We start from the raw sequence: 18091 nt of genomic DNA on the forward strand, positions 1-18091 counted from the left end.
ATATATATATATGAATTCGCATCTTATTCACAATCATTTCAATGACATTCATCCGAGAGTACCAGATCAAATTCGTGCAAAAGTGCCAACACCATCTCCTGTTGACTTTTTGTATTTTAGGTAGGATCCCTAATTGATTGTAATTCCGTGTATTCTCATGGAATCACTTGTAATTAGTTTTCTTTCCATTTATGTTAGGGTTGTAAACCTATAAGTACCTCTTATTGAGAAGAATATAATATCATTTAGAGCATTCCCTTCCTGGCATCAAAGCCAAGTCGGAAAAAAAAAAAAAAAAAAACCCTAGCTGCGATAGCGCTGTTGTCATTGCTACCCTTTCTAAATTCGAAACAAACAGCGAGCGACGCCGTCATTGCTGACCCGAATTCGTCGAATTGTTTCACTCTCCGTTGTGTGATACGACATACCAATCGGCCTGTCTGCTTCTGATTTGATCTGAAGCCGTGAAGGATTGCACAGATTGCCGCCTAAACGACTTATGTTGTTGCACCGTACCCGACTCGAGGTTCGACGACCCACGAACCAGGAATTGCTGTCTGAACCACTAAGCCACAGCGAACCCCGACCTGCAGCTGCACTGCTGCAACACTGAGCTTTGATTTGTATTTTGTCAGCCGCGAAGAACCCACCGTCACCGCTGCTCCATTCCGATTTAAACCGCTGCTGTTTAGGAAGGAAGAAGAAAAGTTGAAGAAAGGAAGAAGGAAAAAAATTTGAAAGAAGAAAGCTTGCTGACTGAATCGTGTTTGACTGAAGAATAGGAAAAAAGAAGAAAGCTTGCTGGTTGAAGAAAAGAAAAAAGGAAAAGGGGAATCAAAAGTCCACGTGAGTGAAGACTTGGCTGGTTGAATTAGGCAATATTTTTTTTCTTTCTTCGGCCATCTTGATTGCAGCGGAGCTTGGGCTTGATTTGTTTGGCTTGGGCTTTATCAATTAGTTACTCACGTGCACCCAGAGCAATGGTAGGCCGTACTTGTGGGACCAATCGTGACCGGTTCAAGTCGTGTGCATTAGTTGCCGAAGCTAAGGTAGATTCTAATCATACAGGTAATGATGGTAAGGCTTTAAAAATCTCTGCATCTGTTATGAATAGTACATGGATAATTAATTCTGGTGCTACTAAACATATGACTTGTGATTCTAGACAAGTCCAAACCCTAAAACCATCCACCAATACTATAGTTAGTGTTGCCAATGGTAATGTTGTCCCCATTATTGGGGAAGGCGATGTCTCCCTCTCTGATACCCTGAATCTTGACTCTGTACTTGTTGTTCCTTCCCTTGACTATAATTTATTATCTGTTGCTCAAATAACTGTCGCCCTACATTGCCTTATTATTTTTTGGCCTTCCTTTTGTGTTTTTAAGGACATTCGGACTCGTAAGACGATTGGTTATGGTATTCGGAAAGGAAAGCTCTACTACTTGGAGCTGACATCGAACAGTTCTCGAAATTTAACTCAAGCTCTTGCCGTGGAAGGATCTCATGGGGAGAGGGATAAATTTTCGGAGGTTTGATTGTGGCATCGTCGACTTGGACATACTTCTTTCGGCTATTTACGAAGGTTGTTTCCTAGCCTACTTGAAACACCCCAACCCCATTTCATTTAAAAATTATTTTAAAACCTTAATTGGTGAGCCCGTGGGGCCCACCTTGTTTTATTTTTGTGTGTTTTCCCAGCTCTCTCTCTTCCTCTCACCTGAGCTCCCTCTCCCTCGTCTCTCTCCTTCTCGTCCTCCCATGAGCATACCCATCACCACACCACCCTCTCCGACGTCAAAGGCGTCATCATCATCATCATCAGTTCGTTCTCTCTCTCAGTTGCTGCGAGGACAGCAAAACCCGGACAGCTCCGACGCAGACAGCCCCTTTCGAGGCAATTTCCGGCCAAACCACGGCGAGTTGGCCGGCGTGAAAGGTATCAATCTCTTCTTCTCCCTGAGCACTACAACTTTCCCTTTTGTTTCACTCAATTTCGTTGAGTATTGAAGAAGTTATACTCATTTGAATCTTACCCAGTTTTCGGCGAGTCCGACGGCTTTCGAGGCATTTTCCGGCCAAAACAAGGCGAGTTAGACGTCGTGTGAGGTACCATTCTCTTCGCCTCTTCAAGGGCTACAACTTTACTTTTTGTCTCGCTTGATTTAGCTAAGTAGTGACAAAGTTATAGCCGTTTAAAGTTGGGTGGTTTTCCGGCCGAATCTCCGGCCTTCTTCCTCGGCAACCAGGCCTTTCAGGCCATTACAACCCCCGGGCCTTAGCCAATTGGGCTAGCCCAGTAACCCAGCCCGCTCCTTTTTATTTTTAAGTTATTTTGTTTTCAAAACCCAAAGGCCTCGGGCCTTAATTTTTGAAGGGGCCTTGGGCCGGTTTAATTCAAAGGGCTTAAAGCCCTGTTTGTTTTTAATAAGGCCTTAGGGCCTTTGTGTGTGTGTGTTTAGGGTTAGATGTGTGCGTGTGTGTTTAAGTGCATGTGTGCGTGTGTGTATATGCATGCTATGCATGCATGCATGTGCATGTCGTGCATGTGTGTGTGTTTTTGGTGGTATATATGTGTTTGGGCTTAAGCCCAAACCTTATTTCTTTACCCTAAAATCTATTTTAACCCTAAAACCCTAGGTTTCTAAAATCTATTAGGGCCTCATCCATCCAACTCAATTTCCTTATTTAGTTCAAACCCAATAAATCCTAATCTTATTTAAACCTAAACCCTAATCCGGATTTCAAGCCTAAAACCCGTTAGACCTAATTTGACCGTTGACCCCCGGTCAACGTTGACTTTAGGGTTGACTTTTCGGGTTTTCGTCTGGGACCTTTCTTAGGGTAATTCGAAGTTCTGAATCCATTTCCAATGTCCGTTTTCCCAAATTCAATTGCTATTATATAGTTTTATTTATTGTACTCTTTATGTGCTTAGGCGCAATTATTGTGACGTTTCCGTCTTCGCTAGTGGCGCAGCTTTTGACAACTAAGTACTGTGAGTGGACCCCTTCTAAAATTACATGATTTTATAGTAATTGCATAAATGATTAGCATGCCTACAAATTTTGTGAATTGATTTATATCAATCCTATTTACTGAATTTATTGATTTCGTCTCGTGTTTTGGTGAGGAAATAATTGTTAGCTTATATTGAGCCATATTTTAATATATATCATATTTTCTATAAAAACCATGAACTGGTAGACTATCTGATAGATGACGATAGGATGCTAGAACATGTTTTTGAACCCCTCTTTATAGTGTAGACGATGATCGGTAACCTATGCTATGAAGTGGTTATTCAAGAGAGACGTAACTATTTGTGCGTACCTAGTGGACACTATGCCGCCTGGGGCGAGGATTTGGTGTTGGCATTTAGGCCGGGAGAAATAATCCCTAGCGAAAGGCTGAGGGACACGGAGACAGGCATTGAGTCGGGAGAGAGTTATCTCTGGCTACGGGCACAGAGACAGAGGTGCAGGCATTGGGCCGGGAGTTATATTTATTCGGTGATCTATCTAGCAGCACACCGCGCTTACGAGACGATTTATGAGACGTTTACTGTTTTGATTTCTGCGATGAGATTCCGCAATATGGCTTTTGAGATATTTTTGGCATGCTAGGCTTTTTATTAAATCCATCATTTATTATGCTAGTAGTTTTCATTATATAAACTTTGAGGATTAGTATGTTGATAACTGTTTTATTATTATTATATATATAAACTTGATCTACTCACCTTTGTTTTGCGCCCCCATTCAGGACTTAGAATCAAGGCACCTAATCCCGGCGTGAAGACACTTCCGCAGCAGCATATTTGAATCCTCTCGATGTAGGACCCACTTCTTTATTCATTAAATTTTATCTTAATTCTTTTAGTGATTAGGTTTAGTTGTATGCTCTGAGCACGTTCCTAAAACTTTTAACTCATTGTATTTCAAATTTCTAACCCTTATTTATTTCATTATTCTTAGCTTTTGTATCAATTAATGGCTTTTGTCACTTTCGGGTGTCGGCCAGCACGTGTCTATCCTAGTATTCGGGGAATATCAGGGTCGGGGCGTGTCACTATTTGTTAAGCATGACGTTTCTAACTTTAAATGTGGTGTTTGTGAAATGGCTAAAAGTCATCGTACTTCATTTCCGTCCAGTATGAATAAAAGTTCAGTTCCATTTATGATAATTCATTCTGATGTTTGGGGGCCATCTAAAACTGCTACGTTTGGTGGTGCTCATTGCTTCGTTACTTTTATTGATGATTGCACACGTATGATTTGGGTATGTTTGATGAAGTCCAAAAGAGAAGTCCCTTCTTTGTTTCAGCAGTTCTATAAAATGGTACAAGTATAATATAAGTCTCACATACAGGTTCTCAGGAGTGATAATGACGGTGAATATGTTAACTCGGACCTTCGTGCCTTTCTTGATCATCATGGCATTGTTCATCAAACCACATGCCTATATACTCTACAACAAAATGGGGTTGCAGAACGCAAAAACCGTCAGCTTTTGGAGGTTGTTCGTGCTTCTTTGCTCGAGGCTCATCTCCTATTATCCTATTGGGGAGAAGCCCTCACCTCAGTTGCGTATCTCATTAATTGTGTTCCATCCCGATCCATTGATTTTCAAACACCACTTTAGACTCTCTCCTCACACGTTGATGCTCATGTAGTCCCCAATCTTTATTAATCTATATCCTTTGATTCTTTTCAATTATTCGTTGGACAATTAAAAATCAAGAAGTCCATATAAAATGTAAAAAAAAAAATGTGTAAATATCACCTCACTTTAATTATCAGGATAAATTAATAAAACAATCGAAAGAAAACAACTCCACCCAACGTAGATTTTTCAAATAAAAATAAAATATTTAAAATAACAATAATTTAAAAAAAAAAAATTGTCGCACGCATTAAAAAAAGATAAAAAGCAGCCATATTCCCGGGAAGCACGTGGGCACAAATTCACTTTTCGCTCATCGGCGAACGGAAGCACCGTTGCGAATAGTAACCGCAGAGAGAGGGAGAGAGCACAAAATATTTTAGTTCACGGGAGTGCGACCCAGGCCACAAGACTTTGTTCATCTGCCTAATCACAAACTTTGTTGGGCTTCCTCTCGCTCTCCGTCTCTGTCCGAACGCCCGTCTCAAAATCTACAATTTAATCACGACGGAGTGTGCGACTCACTTGACTCGGAGACCCACTGACTCACTTCCTACGCATTTCCGAGAACCTTCGTCTTCTTCTTCTTTTGCTTCTTCTTCCTCTCTTTCTCTCTCTCTCTCTCTCTGTCACTGATTGAATATTGAGCATTAAAGCTATCTGGGTCTTGGGAGATAATCACAAGGAGAAGCTTCTGTGTGGGTTCTTCCGCCATGGACAATCTGTTCTCTTAGTCGCTCTCAGACTTTATTGTTTGGTGAGTTCTTATATATCAGCAGTTTTTGTTGCTGGGTTTTCCTCAATTTGCTATTTTTGTTCATTTTTTCTTTTGGTTTCAGTGACATGGTTTTTCCCCCAAAGATTGGATTTTTAGTTTTTGAATGTTAAAGATTTAGTTTTTTGGTCTTTTTTGGAAAGGATATGAAATTGGAAATCCAAAAGTATCAGTTTTTTTGTTGAAATTCGTTGGCTTTTGGTTCAAATTTTGAATGCAAGAGCTCCTGTTGGTCCATTTGTGACCATATTTTTTTATTTATTTGATTATATTTTGTTGTTAGCAATGAATTTATGAATGTATGAAAAAAAATGGATGCTAAATTTAGGGAGATATTGCTCAAATGAAGATATTTTTGTATGGATATTTAGCGTTAGTGCGATTTCTGCTCTTTGAATTGGGACAAACAGCACTTTGATAATGCTCTTGGACCCCAGATAAAGTTTCCCCTTTTATTAACGTGTTTAGGCGAGTAATTCTACGAAACATCTTGTGAAATTACAGAAGTTTCTATGTTGAACTCATTTTGCTTCACTTTGAATCGTTGTCTAGGGACTGCTTTTGGGAACTTGGTGGTGCACGAGGAAGCTCTTCGGGTTATTCAAATGTTCGGAGGTTAACTTTCCGTTTGGAGATTCTATAAAAAACAAGTTGTAGTCATGAATTTTCAGCAAGAGAAGTTCGTCAGGTTAGTTTGATGATTGGCACTATAGCCTTACATACATGATGTCATGTTGACTAGTTTGCAACTACGTACACAGCAATTTCCTGGCTTTTGGAGCCAAAAAGTCAGGATTTTGATGTTATGTTGTCCTGCTACTATGAAGTACTTGCCGGGAGTTTTATATCACGGTGGCGATGGGATGCTAATAACGTGCCACTACTGTTGCTAATATCGCTTCTTTCACTGGTTCTGTCCACACATTAGCACATAATTCCACCACCCTGCCCCTATCCTTTCATTCGGAATTATGTTTAACTGTTGTATGTAATGCTAGATGCGTGGAAATCTCCTTGCGTGCTATTTAAATTGGAAGATTTATAATGTCATGTTTCAGGTTTCAGGATTGGACTGCAGAGAAGAATGTTGAGCCACTATATTCTCCAGATGATGACCTGCCACCAGGGAAGTTCAGAAGAACGATTAACTCGGTGTCAGTCAAATTCCAAAGAAGCTTGGAATCTGGTTCTGAGCGGATCAAGACGTCATGGAAATCTTATTCAATTGACAGTGTTGTCGGCAACAGCTTTGGTAGTGGAATTCTTAATCCTCAAGGGCCATTCCTTCAGAAGTGGAATAAGATATTTGTATTGGCATGTATTATTGCCGTCTCCCTTGATCCCTTGTTCTCGTTTGGTATGCAGACAGGACGGGATGAGACAGGACGGGACAGAACGAAGAGGGAGTAAAGATGCCCTCGAATGGAGGAGACTAAGAGGTTATAATTCTGTGTTCCACGGATGTGGAACGAGTCGTTCCAGGAGGTGAGGCAGAATGAAAATTCCCCCAAACCTCGTCCCGTGGAACAGCGCGTTCCACCCGTTTTAGGCGCACCAAACGTGGGACGGAACGCCTCGTCCTACTCCGTTCCGTTTCGTCCCACGTACCAAAGGGCCTTGGTTTGGACAGGAAGATGGAGATAACAGCTAGTGTTTTGCGTTCATTCACAGATATATTTTATATTGTTCACATAACTTTCCAGTTTCGTACTGGATTTATTGCTCCTTCTTCTCGAGTGTTTGGAAGAGGATGGATTGAGATTTAACTTATTAAGATTTAGTTAAATCTTAACTGTTTCTTTTGTGTTTTGATGCTTATGAGAGCAAAGCTCATTAAAATACATAGGAGCATCCATCCTAAAATCAATTAGTGGTACGAGGCACCTGAAAAACAACGTTTTGAATAACTTTATTGGTACAATTTCTATCGATTGCTCATCATCCTCTGGTTGTGGCGTCTATGGAGTAACTCAAGTTATACTTCTTACTTCTAAACTTTGATGGGGCAAATTCTCGATGGTCTATCAAATGTTGACATATAATGAGCAGTGTGATTTGAGAGAAACCAACCTATAACACAGGAAGAGAGTTTCAAACACGAAACTTCTGGTGCTTGTGCGAATAACTAATGATTCTTTACTTAACCCTATATAGAAATAAAATCTACTTGTTACAAAGTAGCAGCACAATGGAGAGCTTCTCAATAATTAACGTCTCCTTTGCACCGTCGAGGTTTCCTTTTTATGGCGACGCCATGCTGCTTGCAAAGCATAAGCTGCCCTTGGTTTCCATTGCTCCACGTTAAAGCTAGTATTAAGGCTCGAGTGGCGGCGTTGCTCTTTGGTGAAAAGCCACCAGAATTTAGAGACTACCGTCTTCAACTGCTGCGCCCTTAGAACAAACACTTCAACTTCCGTTTGCGCCTTGACAGTTTCAGTTGACAAGGGGAAGTTAGATAAGCTGGCACAGTTGATCAGCACCCAATCGAAAAGCTCTTCTCCAAAATAGTCACCTTTGCCAAGAAATCTTACCCTAGCAGTAGCAGAGGCGGTGTAAGTCAATAGCTTACCGCGTGTGACGAAGAGCATCTCAGCAAGTGGCTCTCCCTCATGAAAAATGATGCTGTTCTTTGCGTACAGCACCGGCGTGAGATGTTTGCAGATAGCTTCCAACAGTTGTTCGTCCATGGTTTGAAGTATTGGCACTTCCCTGAGTGGACCTGAGCAGAGATGCCATTTTATATCCTTACAAAGTTCCACGGGTAGAAGGTGAAGAAAATTCTCCACGTCAATGCGTATATTTTCTTTCAGTTTGTGTTTCATGGATTGCCAAATCCGTGCCTTTAGACTTCCAGGAAGTGAGTGGAAATACATCCACAATTCTATTTCTGGTTTCTTTAATCTCATTTCCTCCGATCTTGCAATTTTTGACAGCACATATTTCTGTGTGACAAGTGATAACCAAAAGGCTGCTCATCAGGTTTACACCAATAGATTATCAGATAAATTAGATTATCTGATAAACCAATGCGCAATCAGTCATTTGATAATTAGATAAAGAACTAGGAGGGAATGGTTTATCACCAACCTGCAGATTTCCAGCAAGAATTGCAAGTAGCACCAAGCCTGTTATCGAAACAACAAGTGAAAAGTATATCTCCCATATGTAGATAGTTGTGGGTTTGAGGCTTTGGCCGAGGGAGCTGCAATAACACGATACAACTAAACATATAAGAGGATATTCTCAAAAGTGCTTAATCCAGAAGCAGTAAGAAATCCTTAGATTCTCTCAATAGTTGGATAATTTGGATAAGTAATAACCTTAGATTTTGTATCCCCCACCAGAAGCAGTAAGAAATCCTTTTTACAAAAGGAGTTGAATCCAGAACTATAGATTCAAGGGCATCAGAGTATATTCCAGAATTCATTGTGTTTGTAGAGCAAGAGTTGTATACTGCAAATGTGTCATCGCAAAATAAATAGCAGTGCGCACCTCCATGATATTCGCAGGCTTCTCCCCAGCACTTTGTTATTCTTTCTATAGAAAAAAAATACCAGAAGGCTCCAGTAACCTACGTACAGAACAAGAAAATTGGTATACAGAACAACAAAAGCGTTTCAGATGTCGAAGGACTGATTAGAAAGGAAAATGACAGGAGACCATCTTTGTTTTAAACAATATTTTATAAACCATATGATTGGTGGTTGATGGTTGAATTCCTTCTTTATATCAAAATGGTCTCTCAAGCATCACCCGAATTAGAAATAGTTATGGAACTTACATGACCGGCAAGCATAAAAAGAAAGAGATTAGCCCATGCAGATTCGGCAAGGATGCTAGAACCCCTTAGAGCTACTTTTAACGAGGAGCAGATTCGAAATACCCTTAGCAGATATTGAAGTACAAACATATTTTTCGATATACTTGCGACAAAGAAAGCCCTCGAATGTTTAGTTTTTGGAATGACAGCAAAAACTAGCACCTGGACAGATCAGAGCAAGCTTATAAGCTAGCCTACCTTGTAAATATTATAGCTCAACTATATATAAAATGGCTTTCCATACCTGTGGAAGTGGAAGAATTATAAGCATGTCGAGTAGTAGGTACATCAACAAATATTTCCATGCTCTTGCCCGAGTCTCTGCAACCGATTCGCCTTGTCGAGAGGCTTGAAAAGAATGAGCAACATTGCTTGCACGGAATTGAAAAATGATATGAAATATATAAAAGAAATCGATGCTGAAACGCAGAAGCGCAGTTACGGTCGCCAATGTTTTGTCCAGGGTAAGGCAATTCTGTTCGTTGTTAACCGTAAGGAGGTACAAGAACAAAGGATCGGTTGAGAGAGCGATAACACAGAAAACTAAAACTATCTGATTCCACCTCTGCAGGACGAACTCCCGTAAATCAAGATGCTTTTTCTTGGGGAATTTTTTCAGTGCTTCCCTAATATTCTTTGGGAATTTTTCTGCAGCATTTTTTTCTAAGTCACAGTGATGTAGCCTGAATTATACAACATTTACAAACAGCAACTGGCTTAGAACTTTTACCCTAAAAATTCAAATGGCAAACATAAAAAGGATAGCATTCGCTTACCGCGGAATTTGAACCTCCATGGCCATTTGCCAGTGCCTCAAATTCTAACCTAGCAGATTATTTGCCGGGATAAAGAAAAGAAACGACTCGAAAACTAGGGAAGAAGAAAAAAGTAAAATGATCAAGTGTCCGAAAGGTTTCATGAAAACCAGTTGGGTTCCAAGAAATGCAATAGTTGATGTAAAAAGTTGAAGCAGCGGAGCCGGCCAAGGCCATGGATCCAATTCACACACGCATTGTCAAAGAAACCTCCAGGAACTTCCATTCTTCACAAGTCAACCAATCAAGTCAACTAGTTAGGGGTGGGTACGGTGCAGCTTAATCTAGCTCTACCCTAAAATTTGAACCAGAATCAGAAAATACCAACAGTAAGGTGAAGATGGGAAAAGATAAATAAGAAATTAATTCTTGGCCGTTCGATTTTCGGTTAAATGGGCTGAAATTTATTTATTTTTCGTTTATGTCTTAATATAGGAATTCATACATTTTCTATAAAGGAGCCCAATGAAACCAAAGTTTCATGTTCAATTTTGAATTAGAAACGTGAAAAATGATAAATCAACTTTGACTATTACCCCTAGCCTTCCACGCTAACAATATGGGTTCGATTACCGCTACCCGCTTTTGTTTTATTTTTTTTATTAAATTAATAAGATAAGAAATAAGAAAATGATTAAAGGATCTGGAGAATCCAGATAAAAGAGATGCGAAGAGCATCCTAATCCCATATTAGTGAGTTGTGGCTCTCTCTAATACAAATTATCGACAATTCCAACCAAAAAATGTTTATAATATCGACTAACCACATTGCTCACGCAATACTTTTCAAGTGGGATTTAAAATACTAAATATTTGTAATAATTGCTTAATAAGAAGACAATTTTGGATTCAAACGTACAAACCTGATTGAAAAGATATTATTCTGGAATAACCACAAGAAGAAAGAAAAAAATTCAAGTGGGATTTTCTTTTCCAATTTCAGAAATAGAAAGCCAAAAAATAATTGGGAGAGATTTGGAGTGATAATTTATGATACTCCTACGTTCTTACAAAATCTAAAAAGAACAATTTTGTTAGCATGACGTTATCTACCTCACCTATTTTACTTCTCACGTACTCATTATTAATCTGTGTCTTTTAATCCTTTTTAATTATTCGTTCCGATTAGAGAAAGTCTATGTAAAATGTAAAAAAAAAAAGTGTAATAGCACCACACTTTAATTAAATCAAGATAAATTAATAAAACAATCGAAAGAAAACAACCCCACCCAACGTAGATTTTTCAAATAAAAATAAATATTTAAAATACTAATAAATTAAAAAAAGAAAATTGGCATTAGAGTTTGGCGAGAGGCTAGTAAAAAACATAAATTCTAAATTCCAAAAAAAAAAGAAAAAAAAGAAAACGGTTGAAACTGGAAATTAAAAAAAGATAAAAAGCAGCCATATTCCCGGGAAGCACGCGGGCACAAATTCACTTTTCGCTCATCGGCGAACGTACGCACCGTTGCGAATAGTAACCGCAGAGAGAGAGCGCAAAATATTTTAGTTCACGGAAATGGGACCCAGGCCACAAGACTTTGTTATCTGCCTAATCACAAACTTTGTTGGACTTCCTCTCTCTCTCCGTCTCTCTCTCCCCGTCTCTGTCCGAACGCCCGTCTCAAAATCTATAATTTAATCACGACGGAGTGTTCGACTCACTTGACTCGGAGACCCACTGACTCACTTCCTACGCATTTCCGAGAACCTTCGTCTTCTTCTTCTTTTGCTTCTTCTTCCTCTCTCTCTCTCTCTCTCTCTCCCTCTCTCTGTCACTGATTGAATATTGAGCATTAAAGCTATCTGGGTCTTGGGAGATAATCACAAGGAGAAGCTTCTGTTTGGGTTCTTCCGCCATGGACAATCTGTTCACTTAGTCGCTCTCAGACTTTATTGTTTGGTGAGTTCTTATATATCAGCAGTTTTTGTTGTTGGGTTTTCCTCAATTTGCTATTTTTGTTCATTTTTTCTTTTGCTTTCAGTGACATGGTTTTTCCCCCAAAGATTGGATTTTTAGTTTTTGGAATGTTAAAGATTTAGTTTTTTGGTCTTTTTTGGAAAGGATATGAAATTGGAAATCCAAAAATATCAATTTTTTGTTGAAATTATTTGGCTTTTGGTTCAAATTTTGAATGCAAGAGGTCCTGTTGGTCCATTTGTGACCATATTTTTTATTTATTTGATTTTATTTTGTTGTTAGCAATGAATTTATGAATGTATGATAAAAAATGGATGCTAAATTTAGGGAGATATTGCTCAAATGAAGATATTTTTGTATGGATATTTAGCGTTAGTGCGATTTCTGCTCTTTGAATTGGGGCAAACAGCACTTTGATATTGCTCTTGGACTCCAGATAAAGTTTCCCCTTTTATTAACGCATTTAGGCGAGTAATTCTACGAAACATGTTGTGAAATTACAGAAGTTTCTACGGTGAACTCATTTTGCTTCACTTCGAATCGTTGTCTAGGGACTGCTTTTGGGAACTTGGTGGTGCACGAGGAAGCTCTTCGGGTTATTCAAACATTCGGAGGTTAACTTTCCGTTTGGAGATTCTATCGAAAACAAGTTGTAGTCATGAATTTTCAGCAAGAGAAGTTAGTCAGGTTAGTTTGACAATTAGTACTATAACCTGACATACATGATATTATGTTGACTAGTTTGCAACTATCAGCAATTTCCTGGCTTTTGTAGCCAAATAAGTCAGGATTTTGATGTTATGTTGTCCTTCTACCATGAAGTACTTGCCGGGAGTTTTATATCACAGTGGCGATGGGATGCTAATAATGTGCCACTACTGTTGCTAATATCACTTCTTTCACTGTTTCTGTCCACACATTAGCACATAATTCCACCACCCTGTCCCTGTCCTTTCGTTCGGAATTATGTTTAACTGTTGTATGTAATGCTAGATGCTTGGAAATCTCCTTGTGTGTTATTTAAATTGGAAATATAATGTCTTGTTTCAGGTTTGAGGATTGGACTGCAGAGAAAAATGTTGAGCCATTATATTCTCCAGATGATCACATGCCACCAGGGAAGTTCAGAAGAACGATTAACTCGGTGTCAGTCAAATTCCAAAGAAGCTTGGAATCTGGTTCTGAGCGGATTAAGAAGTCATGGAAATCTTATTCAATTGACAGTGTTGTTGGCAACAGCTTTGGTAGTGGAGTTCTTGATCCTCAAGGGCCATTCCTTCAGAAGTGGAATAAGATATTTGTATTGGCATGTATTATTGCCGTCTCCCTTGATCCCTTGTTCTTTTACATCCCTGTGATCCATGATAAGAGGAAGTGTCTTGGTTTGGACAGGAAGATGGAGATAACAGCTAGTGTTTTGCGTTCATTCACAGATATATTTTATATTGTTCACATAATTTTCCAGTTTCGTACTGGATTTATTGCTCCTTCTTCTCGAGTGTTTGGAAGAGGTGTTTTAGTGGAAGATGCTTGGGCTATTGCAAGGAGGTATCTCTCATCATACTTCCTAATTGACATTCTTGCAGTCCTTCCTCTCCCACAAGTAAGCTAATCCTTCCTACTTTGTATGAGGTGCATTAATTTACTGTTCGATTACTCATCTAATATGGCGGGTTGAGGGGTATCTTTATGCACAATCTGTACTCTCTCTGCACATGATGTGTAATCATTTTGGCCCAATATTGTGTATACTTTTGGTGTTGCATATATTACTTAATCGTATGTAGTATCTGCTACTTTAAATTCGGCATATAGTGTGGTTAGTGGTAGTTGATGTCTTGTTTAGATTAGAATGTTTGTGCATCATTTTGATTCCGCTTTGGACCCCTAATGATACTATGAAATATGTCCAGGTGGTTATTCTAATTTTCATTCCAAAATTGGGAGGCTCAAAAACGTTGAATACAAAGAATTTGTTGAAGTTTGTTGTTCTGTTCCAGTATTTTCCAAGGTTTATACGGATATATCCATTGTATAGAGAAGTCACAAGGGCTTCTGGTATACTTACCGAAACTGCTTGGGCAGGAGCTGCATTTAATCTTTTTCTTTACATGCTCGCCAGTCATGTAAGTTTGATCATGATATTCATAGCAACAATACAATTGTCCTTCTTCTTTGAATCTTCTGATTTTCAAGTGTTATGCTGTTCTTAGGTACTGGGAGCTTTTTGGTACTTGTTCTCTATAGAACGTGAAACCAAGTGCTGGAAAGCAGCATGTGGGAACAATACAACCATATGCTCGCACAAGGATTTATACTGTGATACCGTGAGCCCGAATGCTTTTAGTAAGATCACATTCTTAAATTCTTCCTGCCCGATACAAGATGAAGATAAAACACAGTTTGATTTTGGAATATTCCTTGATGCCCTTCAATCTGGTATTGTTGAGTCAAGCACAGATTTTCCTCAGAAATTCTTTTACTGCTTTTGGTGGGGCCTACGGAATTTGAGGTGTGCCTATACAACTTGTCTTTGTCTGCATTCTTAAGGTCTTCTGATGATGAGCTCAGTAGAGTTAACTTATAAAACGAGTATTTTATACTTGATACAGTATCTTTATTTGGTATTGATTCTTGATATTTTCATTTTGCAGTTCACTTGGTCAGAACCTTGCAACCAGTACATATGTATGGGAAATCTGCTTTGCAGTCTTCATTTCTATCGCTGGGTTGGTGCTATTTTCATTTCTCATCGGAAATATGCAGGTTGGTACTTAATGTTGTGCCTGTAGTTTTACAGGATTGACATATCGTTTCTATTTCTGTCATGAGGTTCTGATGAACTTTAAATTTTTGAAACAGACATATTTGCAATCTACAACCACACGATTGGAGGAAATGAGAGTGAAAAGGAGAGATGCAGAACAATGGATGTCCCACCGCTTGCTACCTGAGAATTTGCGAGAGCGCATCAGGCGGTATGAACAATATAAATGGCAAGAAACCAGAGGTGTTGATGAAGAGAATTTGATATGTAATCTTCCCAAGGATCTTAGAAGGGACATAAAGCGCCATCTCTGTTTGGCTCTGCTTATGAGAGTAAGTTTCTCCACCATTGTTATTGTCATCTTAATGTGCATTCGAACCACTAGATATTGATCCTTACTCTTTCCTTGACTGCATTAAAGGTGCCAATGTTTGAGAAAATGGATGAACAACTGCTCGATGCAATGTGTGACCGTCTCAAGCCGGTACTATATACAGAAGAAAGCTATATCGTTAGGGAGGGAGACCCAGTGGATGAGATGCTCTTTATCATGCGGGGCAGACTATTGACTATGACCACGAATGGTGGAAGAACCGGTTTCTTCAACTCTGAATATCTCAAGGCCGGTGACTTTTGCGGCGAAGAACTTTTGACATGGGCTCTTGATCCCCACACATCAGCTAATCTTCCCATCTCGACCAGAACTGTCCAAGCCCTCAGTGAAGTTGAAGCCTTTGCCTTAAAAGCGGATGACTTGAAGTTTGTAGCCTCTCAGTTCAGGCGACTCCACAGCAAGCAGCTCCGGCACACATTCAGGTTCTACTCACAGCAGTGGAGAACTTGGGCAGCTACTTTTATACAAGCAGCGTGGCGCCGTCATATGAAGAAGAAGCTAGAAGAGTCTCTGCAGGAAGAGGAGAATAGGCTGCAAGATGCACTGGCCAAGGCTGGGGTCAGCTCCCCAAGTCTAGGGGCCACCATTTATGCCTCACGTTTTGCTGCTAATATACTGCGTACTATACGGCGTAGTGGTACGCGGAAGGCAAGGGTGCCAGAGAGACTACCGGCCATGCTACTTCAGAAGCCGGCGGAGCCTGATTTTACTGCTGAAGAGCAATAATAGGTATATAGAGGTTTTGATTAAGTTATATGATTGGTCGTCTTCTTGTTGTAAAATGTAACAGAGAAACCGTTTTAACTGTTAAAAGGGAAGAAAACTGTAACAGCGTAATGGTAGAGAGCCACATTTTGTAGAGTGTACCAACTTCTGTAAAATGTGTGTTGTATATGGCAATGTCCGACTCTTTTTTCTCATTTTACGGAATATGAGAGAAAGGATTGCATTTTTCTTTCGTTTTACTGAATTTTTTTTACCTTTGGTCCATCGATATCGTACTTGCTTAGCATCTAGCAGCAATTGGATGACGCCACATCTGAGCCTCTCGATTTCGTTGTTCTCTAAATAAGAGCCTTCCCTTTCACCTTTTACATCCTTGTCTGAATTCTTAAGTCGCCTTCGTCCATCCACCCGCATATCCAGTCGCCTTCGATTATCGATTGGTAATCGAGGAGGGGTTGACAAAGAGCTAAGTGTTGGAACTTTAAATTAGCAAGAACCCTAAATCACAATCCACATACATGTATCTGAACAAGAGTTTGGTTATCAATTCAATCCAAATGCATTTGATAGAAAGAAATTAATAACTTCTCACCTTTGACTGATGTATGCCTGATAAAGCCGTGAAACGGTGAATAAGGAAGAATCTTCTACTCAATGGGGACCTTATGTTCTCACTAGAATAGGGCTAGTTTCTGTATAGAACCTTTTCCTCTTGAGCAGGGACCGTTCCATATATAGATGCTGTTCCAAACTGCATTCCACCTATTATGGACAGCAGTTGGTAACTGAAAGCACTACTCAATCCTTATAGACGTGGGGCTTTCCATCACTTCAACATGTTTGCCTTAAGGTCCTACTTTAAAGGAAGGAAGTTAACCTAATAATTAACTCTAACTGATTATAATTATAATGTGACAATTCCTTATCATGATTTGTAGAGTCCAAATAAGATTCCAACATTCTCCCACTTTGGACTTTACTAATCATGTTTATTCATCAACATTACAACGAGAATCAGTTCCTTAGTGATCACTTGAGTTAATTAACCATTCCTCACACATCTGTCATGGCTAATTTAGAAGGTCGAACTCCAGAAAACTTTGCACAACAGTTAGTGCAGGCACTCTGGAATCACAATCTTCTTCACTAACCATACATGATGCTATAAAACATGTCAGTGAAACCGAGAGTTTTGCCATTATACCCCCACAAAAACAGCCCTGTCTGTCTTGATGAAGCTATCATTCATCCGCTTCATCAACCACTACCTTAAGGTTGCTGCAGTTTTAACAAGCCACCCTCAGCTATCTTGCACACTGAAAAAGAGTTAAAACCACTTGAAATTTTTAAACAAGCAACCAATGCCACAAGGGAATGATACAATGCCTAAACATTCCCATAGCCAAAACTTATCAATAATTCATGTCAATACAATACATGGAATTAAACACCAAGTTCCATTCATTGGCAGCAAACAGCCATAAAGTAAACAAACAAGATTGGAAGTTCGCTCCCACATATATACTAAATCAAATGATTCCGATATTCCCATCTTTGCAACGTGCTCTTTAAACATTGCTATTTTGGTCCTTTATCAAACTCCAATGAGTTTGCCAATATACTTCCAGTGAAGCATCAATTCTTCCATACACAATTAAACTAGTTAATAGTCTTAAACAGAAATAACGTAGTGTGAACAACACTCCCACTAATTTAGCATATCAACAACTTAATGTCTAAAGGACTTTCGTATAACAATAGAATTAGCCAATTATTCTAATTGGTTAGCCACAAGTATTCTTTATTGTGCGCATCCTTTAAACAAACCAGAAGGAACCTTACGGCATAAGCGCATACATTACAAATTAATATGCAAGATATAAGACAAAACAATATAGAATTAAAGAACCCATTAGTCTACAACATCATATCTTGAAACATGCATGCTTTGGTAGCAAATTTACTACGTCAATCAGTTTATACATAAGCATATTACCATAAAATTTCCTTGCATGCAAATTAATCACAATTTCAATGAAAGAATGTCACAATCTTTCCTCCACAAGATATCCCTTCCATTCCTTAGCATTCACCATTTAAACATGTATGATGGATACTCAAAATCATACCAAAAATAATCCAACAGTAAGAGCTAATAAGACCAATAGAGATATAATTTATGGTTTTGCTTTTTCGAAATGCAACCTT

General features: G+C 39.2%; 4 protein-coding genes across 7 annotated transcripts in view; 1 reads left to right on the plus strand and 3 right to left on the minus strand.

Annotated features, from left to right (window-relative positions):
* The window catches only part of LOC126624142 (cyclic nucleotide-gated ion channel 1-like), a 26138-nt gene extending 15929 nt beyond the window's left edge, over positions 1-10209 (minus strand). Inside the window, exons 1-6 of the mRNA XM_050293173.1 lie at positions 10037-10209; positions 9505-9943; positions 9222-9422; positions 8761-9011; positions 8528-8642; positions 8160-8382 (exon numbers count right to left, since the gene is read on the minus strand). Coding sequence (XP_050149130.1) covers positions 8160-8382; positions 8528-8642; positions 8761-9011; positions 9222-9422; positions 9505-9943; positions 10037-10062 — 1255 coding nt within the window. The 5' untranslated portion in view covers positions 10063-10209. The remainder of the gene's footprint in view (positions 1-8159; positions 8383-8527; positions 8643-8760; positions 9012-9221; positions 9423-9504; positions 9944-10036) is intronic.
* The window catches only part of LOC126624131 (cyclic nucleotide-gated ion channel 1-like), a 37711-nt gene extending 27390 nt beyond the window's left edge, over positions 1-10321 (minus strand). Inside the window, exon 1 of the mRNA XM_050293153.1 lies at positions 10266-10321. The gene's annotated coding sequence lies outside the window, so the exon portion shown is untranslated. The remainder of the gene's footprint in view (positions 1-10265) is intronic.
* Positions 4949-18091, plus strand: part of LOC126624085 (cyclic nucleotide-gated ion channel 1-like) — a 24140-nt gene continuing 10997 nt past the window's right edge. Inside the window, exons 1-8 of one of the 3 annotated variants that reach the window (XM_050293112.1) lie at positions 4949-5422; positions 5993-6128; positions 13047-13599; positions 13910-14122; positions 14210-14508; positions 14651-14762; positions 14859-15095; positions 15185-16108. In XM_050293112.1, the coding sequence (XP_050149069.1) occupies positions 6100-6128; positions 13047-13599; positions 13910-14122; positions 14210-14508; positions 14651-14762; positions 14859-15095; positions 15185-15883 (2142 nt within the window). In that variant the 5' untranslated portion in view covers positions 4949-5422; positions 5993-6099 and the 3' untranslated portion in view covers positions 15884-16108. Of the gene's footprint in view, positions 5423-5992; positions 6129-11510; positions 11979-12547; positions 12684-13046; positions 13600-13909; positions 14123-14209; positions 14509-14650; positions 14763-14858; positions 15096-15184; positions 16109-18091 lie in introns of those variants that run through there. The other 2 variants (XM_050293104.1, XM_050293118.1) reach the window with 2 other exon arrangements.
* The window catches only part of LOC126624291 (uncharacterized), a 5289-nt gene continuing 3536 nt past the window's right edge, over positions 16339-18091 (minus strand). For both annotated transcript variants that reach the window (XR_007624042.1, XM_050293331.1), the window contains exon 3: positions 16339-17199. Coding sequence is in view for 1 of the 2 variants with exons in the window: in XM_050293331.1 (XP_050149288.1) it covers positions 17184-17199 (16 nt within the window). In the remaining variant the exon portion in view is untranslated. The remainder of the gene's footprint in view (positions 17200-18091) is intronic.

This window comes from Malus sylvestris, chromosome 1 (genome assembly GCF_916048215.2).
Source record: "Malus sylvestris chromosome 1, drMalSylv7.2, whole genome shotgun sequence".
Taxonomy (NCBI): Eukaryota; Viridiplantae; Streptophyta; class Magnoliopsida; order Rosales; family Rosaceae; genus Malus; species Malus sylvestris.